Consider the following 14,238-nt stretch of genomic DNA (forward strand, 5'->3'; position numbering starts at 1 on the left):
CTTCCCTGTGTGCTTTACAGTTTAAGTGGCTCAAAAACAAAGCTTATAATTACAGTTTAAGTGGCTCAAAAACAAAGCTTATAATTTCTTTTGTTGGAAGAACCAATTGCACCTCTCCTGGCACATTGCCCATGGCAATGCCCCTGGAGGGAGGCCTGAACTGCACCTCCAGGAAAGCAAATCCTTCTCTTCCAGGTGCAAAGGAGCGATTCTAAACAATATTGCAACTCCCTCTCCACCTGCCGCTTCCTGGTCTTCTTGCTCTCACCTGGAAGTGATCAGTGGCAATATCAGCATCTTCAGCATCCTCATCAGGAGTTCTCCAGGGAATGAGAAATACTGCTTCTCCTGTAGGGAAGGGGGAAAGGCAGAAATGTTAGGCCACAGAGGAGAACTTGGGAGGAGCAGAGAAACAGAGGCCGGAACTTGCAGCAAAAAAATAAGTCATCACACACACACAGCTGGAACCTAGGTTGAAAACCCAATTTCACATCCACACCATACATTTAAAGTGCATGGCTTCTCCCAAAGAACTCTGGGAACTGTAGTTAGTTAAGGGGGCTGGGAACTGAAGCTTTGTGAAAGGTAAACTACAGTTCCCAGGATTCTTTGAATCAGCCCTGAGTGCTCACCGGAAGGACAGATCGTGAAGCTGAGGCTCCAATACTTTGGCCACCTCATGAGAAGAGAAGAATCCCTGGAAAAGACCCTGATGTTGGGAAAGATGGAGGGCACTAGGAGAAGTGGACAACAGAGGACGAGATGGTTGGACAGTGTTCTCAAAGCTACGAACATGAGTCTGACCAAACTGTGGGAGGCAGTGGAAGACAGGAGTGCCTGGCGTGCTATGGTCCATGGGGTCACGAAGAGTCGGACACGACTAAACGACTAAACAACAACAACATGTGCTGGTGTGGATGTGACCAAATAGCAGCCATCATTTAATGGCAAGGAATTAATGATGTTCTTTTTAAGCGCATTTCCCCACCTATAAATTTACATGTGGCTATTATTTTTAGAAAGTCCCTTTTTTGCCACAGCAACTCAAAGTATTTAAAGCATTAAAGCTAGCAAAACAAAACAAAAAACCACACACCTAAAAACCTACATTAAAACATCCCACTCACACAAAAAGGCCAGAGTTAGTTAAAAGCCAAAGACCTGGTACGGTAGATGTTTTCACCTGGCACCTAAAGATATGTAACAATGGTACCAGGCTAGCCTCCCCAGGCGAGCATTCCATAATAATAATAATAATAATAATAATAATAATAATAATAATAATACCCTGTCCATCCAGCCACCACTGAAAAGGCTCATTCTCGTGTTGCCACCCCACACCTCCCATTAATTACAAGATTGTGCAGGCTCACCCCTCGCATCCAGAATCACGAATGGAGACGTTTCCATAGGGCAAAGGTGGCCATCTCTCCAAGGGCTTCTTTGTGGCGGTGGGTGCAGCTTCCGAAGGATTATTTTACCCCCTTTTTTGCCACCACTGCCACAACCGATGGGATTTTTTGGGGGAGGGAGATTTGCTTGAGGGCTCTGGATCAAGCCCCCAGGAGAAGTTGATCCTGCTGTAATATGGCTTTTTCTTTTGCAAAATGTAAGAGCTTTAAAAAAAGCCTAATGTGAATCACAGTATAAACTTGAAATCTCACAGGTGGCCTATATGCCCTGTGTGCACATATATCCGGCTTCCTCAATCTCGACCCTCCAGATGTTTCGAGACTACAATCCCCATCATCCCTGACCACTGGTCCTGCTAGCTAGGGATCATGGGAATTGTAGGCCAAAAACATCTAGAGCAGGCATCCCCAAACTTCAGCCCTCCAGATGTTTTGAACTACAATTCCCATCTTTCCTGACCACTGGCCCTGTTAGCTAGGGTTCATGGGAGATGTAGGACAAAACATATGGAGGGCCGCAATTTGGGGATGCCTGATCTAGAGGGCCGAGATTGAGAAAGCCTGACATATATGCATTTGAATTACCATAAGCACCCAGGAGGAAAGACTCCAAAGGCCCTCCAGACTGGGGTTTTAAGGTGGATATATTCTGCAACATAGGCTTAACCCAATACTGTACTAGTGCAATGCTGTAGTGGTGGTTTTATTCTGATTTTGTTTGTTCTGTGAGGATTCCCCAACTGTTCCACCATGTGTGTCTGGAGAGGTTATAGCGCAACAGAAGTGGAACAAAAACAAACTAGGACAATTGTGGTATAAAAAGTTAAGGGATTTTAGCAGGAATTTGTTGGGAGTGCATTGATTGGAAATGAAGTGCTGTGGCTTGAGCCCAAAGCATCCTGAATGTGTGATGGAAAAAAGGATGGCCTGGAGGAACTACACACTCTCCTAATAACATCAGGCTGCAAGTTTCAGTTGATGAGCAGTGATGTGAAATGTGCTCTGGTGCTGATTGTCTCCTCTACAGACCAGGTGGCATGTCTGTATTTATATACTGTATTAGATAGATAGATAGATAGATAGATGATAGATAGATAGATAGATAGAGTACAGCTCATAAAGATTTAAATAAATAAATAACACAAGAATCACACACAAGCATCTGCACCTTATCAGAAAATTGGCATTCCAGAGACAGGGGTCATAGCCACAATCACACATTTAAAGCACATATAACAAGCATGGGAACTGCAGTTTTCCGCTTCCCAAGCTGCAGTCCCAGCACCCTTAACAAATCAGTAACGTTGCCAGGATTCTTTGGGGGAAGGCGTGTGCTTTAAATGTGTGGTGTGCATGTGACCAGGGGAAGCAACTATTGGGAAGGCCCCATTCTGAGTGCCAAAAAGGAGCGGAAACAAGAGTTGATCCTTTGCTACCAAGCTTGAAAATGGAGAGGAGTATTTCATGGCCCAAATGTATGCTCACTTTCTGAGGAGGGAGTCCCACAGAGCTCAAGAGAACAGCAGGAAGCTTATGTAAAGATTGCAGGCTTATTCTTTGGAACGGCTCCCCAGCAGAGTTTATAGAATTAGGAAGAAGGGGTTGGATCCAGCTCTACTCTGCTCAAAGTAGACCTATGGAAATTACTGGACCTGTTTAGTCTTGTTCATCTTTTTCAATGGGCCCACTGGCTGCACCCCTAGGCTGGTAGGCTTAAGAACGGGCTGGGGAACTTTTGGCCCTCCAGATATTGTTGGACTCTCCTCAGCATCAACAGCCAGCATGGCCTATGGACAGGGATGGAGTTCTAGTCCAACATCTGGAGGATCACTGGCTCACCACCCCTGGCTTAAGAGGTGAAGGTCTCAGAAACGTCTACGCTCCAATCACTGCCAGACCTCCTTTTTTGGGCCCTGAATCTTGAACTGTTATGGGGGCCCGCATTGCAACCAGCAACAAGGTCTGGGTAACCACTGTTATCTTCTCCGATTGTGTTGTTCCATGATAGATTACCACATTTTTAATTTTAAAAAATTACTACTACACCTAAGATTTGGCTTAAAATTGCTGTATCGCGACACTCCACCTTTACAAAACTTGCGCTACTGACGATCAAAACTTTGGGATTGTTGAGATCTGTACAAAAAAAAATTAATCCATTTCAGTCGTTTGACTCAAATTGGGTCTACTGGACCCAATTTTTTAAAGCAATGTAAACTAATGTCACTTCTGGGGCCCCTCTGGGATTAGGGCCCCTGAAGATTAAGCTTCATTAGTTTCATAGCAGATCCGCCCCTGGCACCAATACTTTTCCAATTTCAATTTATTCAATTCAGCACTGCATTCAGGGAGAATGGTAGCCACAACAACGGGGAAGGAGAGAAGAGTCTTGCTGCAGTTAAGTAACCAGCTCAGCTTGGCACTTTGAGCTATGACACCAGCACCCTTAACTGAAATGGCTTCTCTAAACCCTGTCGGAGATGGCACAAGGCCATGTCGAAAGAGCAGCTGGACATCGCAGGAGCCAAGGCGGGTGGGGAAGGAGTAACAGCTCATTCTCTGGTGATTCCTTCTGAGTTTTCAGGTAGCCACAACCTCTGAAAAACTGCTCTATGTGGGGCTACCCTTGAAGGTGACCCGGAAACTACAACTAATCCAGAATGCGGCAGCTAGACTGGTGACTGGGAGCAGCCGCCAAGACCACATAACACCGGTCTTGAAAGACCTACATTGGCTCCCAGTACGTTTCCGAGCACAATTCAAAGTGTTGGTGCTGACCTTTAAAGCCCTAAACGGCCTCGGTCCAGTATACCTGAAGGAGCATCTCCACCCCCATCGTTCTGCCCGGACACTGAGGTCCAGCGGCGAGGGCCTTCTGGCGGTTCCCTCACTGCGAGAAGCAAAGCTACAGGGAACCAGGCAGAGAGCCTTCTTGGTAGTGGCACCCGCCCTGTGGAACACCTCCCATCAGAGGTCAGAGAGATAAACAACTACCTGACATTTAGAAAATACCTAAAGGCAGCCTTGTTTAGGGAAGTTTTTAATCTGTGATATTTGATGTATTTTAATGTTTGTTGGAAGCCGCCCAGAGTGGGAAGGGAAGCCCAGCCAGATGGGCGGGGTATAAAAAATAAATTATTATTATTATTATTATTATTATTATTATTATTATTATTATTAGAAATAAGGAACACCCGTCCTTGGGGATGCAGGATGAGTTTGATTTGAATCACATTTAAAGGTGAACATAGCTAATTCAAGCTTTCTGAAACAATATGCGATCTGAAAGACAGCTGTCCTGCGAAATTTACACTTCTGAGATTTCCAGCCAAGTAAGGTACCAACATTTTGGTACAGATTTCTCCTAATAAGCACAACTTTGGAAGCAATTCCCTCTAATATAATGCCCTTTTGTATGTTACCTTCACTAATATGTGCATTTTTGTATATATTGCTTTATTTGGACTGGATGGCCCTTGTGTTCTCTTCCAACTCTATGATTCTATGGAACACTGCACTGCAAAAGTCAGAGAGGTGCGAGTTTCGAAGGACAGCTGTGTTTCTGTATTAGTTCAGAGAAGTACATAACAGAGGGTTTCTTATTAAAATGCAAATAGAATAGAATTGCTCCTCCATCTTTAAGCTAGCAAGAAGCTTCACCTGCAGAAACTCTGCCTCTCTGGATACCAATCCCTCTGCCAGAAAAGAAGTGAGGAATCCCAAACACAGTCAAACCCCTCACTAAACAAAGCAACGCCAAAACACACACTCTCCATTCTTTCCAGGGCCACTCAGATTTGAAACTGGCTGCTTCTGGGGCAATAAAATCCCACTGTTCAGTTCCTTTCTCCAGAAAGATAGCTTCCTGCAAAACCTGCATGGGATGTTAAGTGCGCCTGAGCATATGCACTATGCTGGAGTAAACACAGTTGATCCCCACCACATTGGGGTAATTGGCCAGAGTATGCCATTTCCAAGCAAGCAAAGGCCTCTGTTGTAGAAATCCAGTGTCTGCCTATTGCATGCCTTGCTTCAGAAAGGCCTGTCCTGTTGCTGTTCCATAAAAACCAGCCACTTACCAAATCAGATAATTCCAGTGTCCTAAGCAGAAACCCCACAAGGCATCCAGTCACCACAGAAAGCATGGAAAGTGTCAAGAGGCCATTTTTGCTCCAGAAGGCCCGGATCCACTTCCGGAATCCCACAAGGCTGATGGAGAACGGGCAAAAGAGTGCTTTCTTCAACTGCTCCCACATGGTGCCTTTCAGAGCTTCACCAAGATCCGTCATGAACCAGAGAGCGCAGCGTCAAGGGCAGGATCCTGGAGCCCATGGGGCGTCATTGAGGCGCCTTTTGCCCTGGAGGAATCATATCTCCCTGCTGATTAGAACCTGTCTGGAGAGGTAGAAGGAATGCAAGGAAAAGACTCTCTCTTTCGCTCCCTGGTAATCTCCACGGAGGATCACACCAGAGCACGGTTGTTAACTGATCCCCTTTTAGCTTAATAGAAAGTGACATGTCCTGTGACGTATTAATCCAAGTCTAGATTTGGAATAAGCAAGAATAGAGCTACGTCTGTTTGCAGCAAAGACAAAGGAGGGCCCTTCCAAGCACCTGTTCCATTGCACTTTCACGATGATTTGTGCTCAGGGTAGTCACACGACACACAGCCAACCCCACTTTCAGTACTGTTTGTGTGCTTGCAGAAGTTTTGAGGTGGCCACATTGCTTCATTCCTAATGTGCATATCCTGTATACCTTCCCGGTGAAATCCTCTAACTGCACAAATGTTCTTTTTGTCCCATTTTTGTTGGCCTCTGGACAGGATAGTATTGGAGAAGCATCACAGAACTAGTAATAAAGCAGAATAAATCCACCACTGTTACTGTGTCAAGAACATGTTGGAAGGATACACACACAATAACATAACACACCAGTGTGGAGGAGCCCAGGGTCATATTGCACTACTTCAAAGGCTCAGATTTACCAAGCAAGCTCTTAGTGTAGACCTCCCTTATGCACTTAGAAGCAGATATTGTGCACAATTTCTGGTCTTGCCCACATATTCAAAAAGCTGGAAAGGAAACCTTGACTGCAGTTCCAACAAATCACAGGATATCAGTTGTTAGCAAGCCCCCACAACCCAAATATTTACTTCATTAAAGTAAAATACTAAAATACTAACTTAGAAGCATTATGCCGTGTCTTATCACTGTTCTGTTTAGCTGTCATGCTTACACTGACTCACCGCAGTGCTCCTATGTTTTGTTATAAGCCCTTTATAGAGCATTTGGGTTCTATACGTTCCTATTTAATTCACCCCGTTAGTCAGGATCCATTAATTTTTATGGAAAGCTCCAGAGTTCAATGGTAGACTTTTGTATGCCCAAGGTCCTTGATTCAATTCCCAGCATCTCCAGATAGAGCTGGAAAGGACCTGTCTTTAAAGTTACTGCCAGTTGGCATAGTTGATATTGAGGTAGATCAGGTATAGGCAAACTCAGCCCTCCAGATATATATATGCACACCATGGAATGTTGGGGCCATGGTGATTACAAGGAGGATTTATGTATTGTTAGCAGCACCCTACCTTACAGGATTTTTGTAAAGATTATGACAAAATGTGCACAAAGCATTTGAACACTCAAAGGTTCTATACTTTTTATTTTAAAAAATTTGGGGAGCATCATGTATCAAATAATATTTAGTTGGTTATGTGCCTTTATATAGGGACGCAGGTGGCACTGTGGTTAAACCACTGAGCCTAGGCTTGCTGATCAGAAGGTCGGCGGTTCGAATCCCTGTGACGGGGTGAGCTCCCGTTGCTTGGTCCCAGCTCCTGCCAACCTAGCAGTTCGAAAGCACGTCAAAGTGCAAGTAGATAAATAGGTACCGCTACAGCGGGAAGGTAAACGGTGTTTCCGTGTGCTGCTCTGGTTTGCCAGAAGCGGCTTTGTCATGCTGGCCACATGACCTGGAAGCTATACACCGGCTCCCTTGGCCAATAATGCGAGATGAGCGTGCAACCCCAGAGTCGGTCACGACTGGACCTAATGGTCAGGGGCCCCTTTACCTTTATGTGCCTTTATACAACACACTTCTTTCCTGGCTATTTTGGAAAAGAAATGTTGTCCTTAATAATGTATATGGTTGACTGTTTTCTTGCTTATTACATAACTACGTGGCAACCAAAACTCCATATTTCCAAAGAAATATTCCCCACCCTTCATCGCTTACTTTTCCAATGGGTTAACTTAGCAACAAGCCAGTTCCCCGAAAATTGGAATCCGGTCTAGAGGTTTGCCACGTGGTAACTTAGCCGCCTTTGAACATGTGATACCAAACTATTGGGCTCAAGAAGCACGTGGCGCACAAGGGGCGTGGCGTTCGAGCGCAAAGAGCGGGAGATGGGCGCTTCGATTGACAGGTCGGTCGCGGCGCAGGCGCACTGGCGCCACTCCACAGCCCGGTTAAGATGGCGCTGGCTGAGGGAAACGTCGTGGCGGCTTCGGCACCCGCAGACGAAGAGTCCGAGCCGCCGACGTCGGCGGCAGCACCGGGAGCAGCAGCTGCGGCCACCTCCTCCAGCGCGGCCCGGCCGGCCCGACTGCCGCTAGCGCGTGTCAAGGCGCTGGTCAAAGCCGACCCGGACGTCAGCCTGGCCAGCCAGGAAGCCATCTTCATTTTGGCGCGCGCGGCGGTGAGCGACTGACTCAGGGAGGCGGTGGGTGGGGTCTCGTGTTTGCCTCGACCAATCAGGAGGCCGATTGCGTTGGCGCGCGGGCGCGCGGCGGTGATTCACTTAGGTTAAGGCGGTGGGCGGGGCCTCGCTTTTAAGTCTCCGCCAATCAGGAGGCCGGCTTTCGTGGTGGGCGCGCGCTGCGGCCGTTGACCTGAGTTTCCCTCGAGCTAAAGAGGTGGGCGGTCCTGCACGGTTACGCCCTTGCCCAACCAGAAGGCTGTTTTCGTCTCCGGCTCCGCGGGGACGGGTGGGTACGCGGGCCATCCCTGGCCAATCAGAAGCTTACTTTTGCCCTGTGTCGGGTGAAAGGCGTGAGGAGGGTGGGTGGTGGGCGGGGTTGCCCCACTTTTGGCTACGGCGATTGGCTGCAAGTTCTAGCCACGTGGCGAAGAGAGGGTGGGGTTCTGCAAACATATTCTTGATGCTTGTTGTGTTATTTACCTGGCCGGGTAATTCATTATTACATAGTCCATATGAATTAATTACAATTGTGGGTGTTCTGATTATAACTATGGCTATTCTTGAACATTTATCATAATTGTGAATATTGGTGTGTCTAATACAGTAATCATGTAATTATTTTTCTAATGTTCATAATTAATATTATAAATTTAGCTCCCGAAATTGTTTATCATCTTATACAGTATTTGTATATTTCCTTGGGATACATGTAATAGGTAAAGCCTGACTTGGGAGACAGGCAGGATTGATATATTAAATAAATAAATTCATATATTAATTAATTTAATTTTTTAAAAAATTATTGTGCTAGTCAGAGGCCATGGCAACATCCAAAGAAGGAAAAAACAAACAAACAAACAAAGTCGCTGGATGGGCTAGCAAAGGGGACTCTGAAATCTAATTTGCACACTTCATTTGAGAATTACTTTTTATTTTGTGCAATAAGACATTTTGGTGGATTTGACCACAGCTTTATATTAATTAATAATATGATAATGAATACTCTGCAGTAAATTACTGCTGATGACACTTAATTATTGATGATTCTACTGATTTGAGAGAACACTGATAGTAATATTTATAAAATAGGATGTTTTGGTATTACAGGATGTACCATTGGTAGTGTTGCTGAGTGAAATTTTTATTGGCTAAGATAAAGCTATCGTCCCCGCTGTGGCTTTTGGGTCTTCTAATAAACCAACATGGCTGTCCATATTAATGCACAGCATCTTATTGTTATACAAATCTATGGCGTGAACGTGCTTGGAATACCATGTACTTCTTTGGACGCAGGTGGCGCTGTGGTCTAAACCACTGAGCCTCTTGGGCTTGCTGATCAGAAGGTCAGTGGTTCGAATCCCTGCGACAGGGTGAGCTCCCGTTACTCTGTCCCAGCTCCTGCCAACCCAGCAGTTCGAAATCATGCCAGTGCAAGTAGATAAATAGGTACCTTTTTTGTAGGAAGGTAAACAGCATTTCCATGTGCTCTGGCTTCCATCACGGTGTCCCGTTGCTCCAGAAGTAGTTCAGTCCTGCCGGCCACATGACCAGAAAGCTGTCTGCGGACAAACGCTGGCTCCCTCGGCCTGAAAGCGAGATGAGCGCCACAACCCCATAGTCACCTTTGACTGGGTCCTTTACCTTACCTTACTTTTTTGGAAACCTCAAGATATTGTGAACTTGGAAAAGGCTCAGAAAAGGCAACCAAAATGATTGTGGGGGTGAGACAACTCCCTGATGAGGAAGGGTTACAACATTTGGGGGCATTTCAGTTTCGAGAAAAAGCAAGAAAGCAGACATATGTATAAGCAAGTTGCATAAAAGTGTGTGGAGGAAGTGAGCAGAGAAAAACGTTTCTCTTCCTCTCTCCATAATGTCAAAAGTCCTGGGCATCCAGCAAAGCTGAATTTTTGATGATTCAGGACAGACAAAAGTAGATACTTTTTCACAGTCCATATAAGCTGTTTTCTCTGCTTTGCTTCCATCCCCACAGGAGTTGTTTGTGGAAACCATTGCAAAAGATGCCTACATCTACGCACAGCAAGGAAAACGGAAAACTCTCCAGAGGAAAGACCTGGGTAAGGAAGTATAATAATAATAATAATAATAATAATAATAATAATAATAATAATAATAATAATACAAGCCTATCTTGTCTTTCTAATTCTTAAGAACCAAAATGATGCTGTACGTATGTGTTGACAAGGATGTAAACCAGAGGAATGCTTCATGGGTTATTAAAGAACTAAACAAAATGGGGTTGCCATATTTTGAAAAGTGAGCTTTTTTCTTTTTTCTTTTTTGCAACATCTCCAAAAAATTGAAGTTTTCAAGCTATGTTTTAGGAAATTCGCCAAAAAAATCAACGCTTCCCATATGGGCTACCATACATCTGGGGTTTCCTGGACATTTTAACTGATTTTCAAAAATTTCACCCAGATGATATTTTCGACAGGCGAATCCTGGATATGCCCAGGAAATTGCAGGCGTATGGCAGCCCTAAAACAAAATTAAATAGCCGTACATAAAATAAGCTTTAGTGGAAAATGAATAACGCATTCTTACCTGTCCAAGGCATATCTGGGCTATATTGAGTGCTTGTCCTGCTCAGACTAGACCCATTGGAAGTTAGTGTAACCTGAGTAAGTTAGGTTCGTTAATTTAAATTGGTCTACTCTGAGTAGGGCCTGCATTGGAAACAATCCTTATCCTGGCCCCCTTGAGCTGCTGTGCAGTTCACAAGAACGGTTGCTGCCAAAGCAGGAGAAGAGCATTGCAGTTTCAGTGAATGGTTGGTTCAAATAGGAGGACGAGAGGAATTCGCCCAGGACACATTTACTGTAATTGTTGTTTGCAGTGATGCCAAAGCCCGGATAGTTGTGGAATTATAGAATCATAGAATTGTAGGGTTGGACAGGAACCTCAAGGATCATCTGTTCCAACCCCCTGTAATGCAGGAATATTCAGCTGTCCCATATGGGGATTGAACCTGCAACCTTGACATCATCAGCACCAAGCTCTAACCAACTGAGTGGAGAATGGAGGAAGAAAACAACACAGGTTGTGGTTTAGGAAGGGAGGTGCTGGAGCCCTTCTGCAGGCAAAACAGATGTTCTGCCACTGAGCTATTGGTCTTCCTCCTAAAGGGGAGAAAGAGGCACAGGGATTAGGATGTAGGGCAACCCCTCCCTCCACAAAAAAACCTCATGGGGACTAGAAACACAAGCTGTGTTACTTGGGCAGAAAGAGAGTGACCATATCAGGGATCTGGGGAAGCTGCAAGAGCATGGAGAAGATTTGAATTTAGCTGCCATAACTTCTCTTGCAGCCAACAAATAGGAGCTGTTTTACAGTTCAGAATACAAATTTCTGTAGTCTGATCCATCCATCCTAATTTTCCTTTTATTATTATTTCCTTTTCAAATGGGTGCTCCTGCTGCAGACAACGCCATAGAAGCAATAGACGAGTTTGCATTTCTGGAAGGTAAGGTTTCGTTTCAAGTTTTATTTGTGGTGTCACTGCCTTGTCAGAACGGTGAGCTAGCCTTACATTGACTCTGAATTCCAGGTGGGTGAAAGCCAGGCTCCAATTCAGACGGAGGGTCACTTTCATCACATCTACAGCATACATTTAAACCATATGGCTCTCTCCCCTAAGAATCCTGGGAACTCTTAATTTGCCACTCGCAGAGCTATAATTCCCGGCGCCCTGAACAAACTACAGTTCCTGCCATTCTATATGTGTGAAGCCAGCAATTTCTGTGTAGGTCAGAATTAAAGTCAAGGCCAGAGGGTAGGCAATGTGAATGCCATCCAAAAATGGTTGGAGTCCATTCTCCCATCAGTCCTAGCAGCTATCATAACCAGCAGCCAGGGATTATGGGAGTTGGAGTCCAGAAAAGATCACGTGCTCTCATATGCCCTTTCCCAATGCCTTAATGGATTGGGGGGGTGGATCCTTCAATTGCTCCAACAGTGTGTTGTTTGGGGGCTTGTGGGCATTTGAGATGGTGTTTGAAAACCTTTTGACGGCAACTTGAGATATAAAGGAGCAATTTGTTTGGTTGGCTTTGTTTGGATTTCAGAGCAAAGGTCTCTAAACAACAATACAGTATCTGGAAGATTTTATTTTTATTTATTTATTAGTAGAAAAGGTTTTCTCCATTGCCGCTTCTCCACTCCGTCAAACATGCCCCTACCAGCTTTGCAAACAGGAGGAAAAGCCTTTTGAGGGGGGGGGCAGTTCTAATTCAACTTCTTCCTTCAAAAACAGGGTCTTGTGGGTATTACAACCATCAAACTATCCCAAAATGCTATGGGGTACAGTAGGTTAGGACTCTGTGCCATCTCATTCTGTGTGGATCCAGGCCTGGTTTTTTGAACAAAGTTCGCTGAATCAGTTCAAAAGTCTCTGAACTGCATGTGAAAGTAGTTTCCACAATTGCTGGGCGAACTGAACCTGAATCAAGTTTGGGAGTAGAAGTTCTAGTTCATCATAACATCCATTCTCTTATATGTATTTTTTAGTCTCTAGAGCAGCCTTTCTCAGCCTTGGGTCCCCAGATATTCTTGAGTTACAATTCCCATTATCCCTGACCACTGGCCATGCTGGCTAGGAATGATGGGAGTTGTAGTCCAGCCCTTTGGGCCTTGAAGGTTCGTGATCCTCATAATTGAAAAAATTAAATTAAACCATTTGCATTCCATTGTGTGTGTGTTTTCTGGTGTTTTCTTAGTCTTCTTACGTATATTTTATGCTTTAGCACATCAGTTTGTAACAACCCGAATGCTGAGAAGCAGAACAGAAGCCCAAGGCACAGTTGATAAAAATGGATCTAAAGGCATGAATGTGAGCTGGAATTAGTTCCTCTTTAAAATGAACTTTCCAAGCTATGTCCAGGCCAATTGTAAATCTGTTAAAATGGTAGCTGCCTTGATTCGAAAGCCACCTATTTTCATTTCACGGTCTGCCTGCTCCTCTGTTTAATCCTGTAGGTACTCTGGACTGACGCAAGAAAGGGGAATCCCTGGAAGGAGAGATTAGAACAGAACGTGCTGTGCAAAAGGGACAGAAGGAACCGTTCCCAGGGAGATGAAGGGACTGTTTCTGCCTGCCTGACCTGCTGGATTTGAAATGGCCCAGAATTTGAAACAGGCTCTGTTGTAAATTGCTTTGTATATACCCCATCCCTTGTGGTTTCTCTGAAGTCTGCATGTTGTTTTGTACTCTAAATACATACTTTTTTCATATCTCTGTTGTGCAGTACAGGGTTGTATATGTCACCTCTTGGCCACCTGGTCTATACCTCGCAATTCCTAATATAAGACACGCATTGGTACGTTCTCATTAAAACATTTACATCAGAAGCGGCTGTGATTGAAACACACAGTTTCAACAGCCCCGTTAAAAACAGCCCCACAATTAAAACAGGTGACTTGGGGTCAAAGAAATCGAGGCAATAGGTGTGTAAAAAATTTAAAAAAGGCTGGCAGGATGCCAATGCAGATGGGGGCCTCTCGTATTTCAGCAGGGCGTGCATTTCACAGCAGTGATGCTGCTGGTGAAAAAACCTACCTGTGTGCCGCTGATACTGAGTCATTGTAAGATGAACCAGTTGCATTGGGAATGTTGATTCTCAAGAGCCATGCCCTCGTTTTTTAAATCTCTGCTCTTGTTAAGTATTTGTGGAGGCTGGTAATGATCTTTGCCTATCTCTGGACTCCTGGCCTCATTGCTCGGTTCCCTCTCACTATCATTGCATAACTGCAAACATATTTCCTTTTTTGGGATTTCGTTTATTTCAAGATTCAAAGTTACATTTTATCACTCAACAGCTATAATCCTTATTCTACAGTGGTAATGACTTCCTGCTCACCGCCCCCCCCCCTTGATGTTTATATCCACGATTGCATGCAACTGCTTTTTGAAATAGCCAGTTTCATCCTCTTCAACAGGTTTCTCAATGTATTCTGCTATTTTTTCTTAAAACTCCAAAGCCTGCTGTGGACTTTGCTTACAGAAAATTATTTTTTTAATGGACTGGAAAACATTTCCTTTTTTTTTTAAACATACTTTTTATTAATTTTACAAAATACAAAAAAAAAAAACGGTACATACATAAA

At 44.5% G+C, this 14,238-nt stretch overlaps 2 protein-coding genes across 2 annotated transcripts in view; one reads left to right on the plus strand and one right to left on the minus strand.

Moving 5' to 3' along the window:
• Window positions 1–5,757, minus strand: part of LOC118086941 (excitatory amino acid transporter 5-like) — a 31,804-nt gene extending 26,047 nt beyond the window's left edge. Inside the window, exons 1-2 of the mRNA XM_035119047.2 lie at window positions 5,492–5,757; window positions 269–348 (exon numbers count right to left, since the gene is read on the minus strand). Of these exons, the coding sequence (XP_034974938.1) occupies window positions 269–348; window positions 5,492–5,701 (290 nt within the window). The 5' untranslated portion in view covers window positions 5,702–5,757. The remainder of the gene's footprint in view (window positions 1–268; window positions 349–5,491) is intronic.
• Window positions 5,758–7,887: 2,130 nt separating this feature from the next.
• On the plus strand, window positions 7,888–13,364 carry POLE4 (DNA polymerase epsilon 4, accessory subunit). The gene is made up of 4 exons (XM_035117293.1): window positions 7,888–8,112; window positions 10,109–10,193; window positions 11,558–11,599; window positions 13,111–13,364. Exons 1-4 carry the CDS (start codon window positions 7,888–7,890, stop codon window positions 13,122–13,124), a joined length of 366 nt encoding a protein of 121 aa, XP_034973184.1. The 3' UTR covers window positions 13,125–13,364.
• The last annotated feature ends 874 nt before the right edge of the window (window positions 13,365–14,238 follow it).

The sequence above is a fragment of the Zootoca vivipara genome, chromosome 6 (assembly GCF_963506605.1).
Source record: "Zootoca vivipara chromosome 6, rZooViv1.1, whole genome shotgun sequence".
NCBI classification, from domain to species: Eukaryota; Metazoa; Chordata; class Lepidosauria; order Squamata; family Lacertidae; genus Zootoca; species Zootoca vivipara.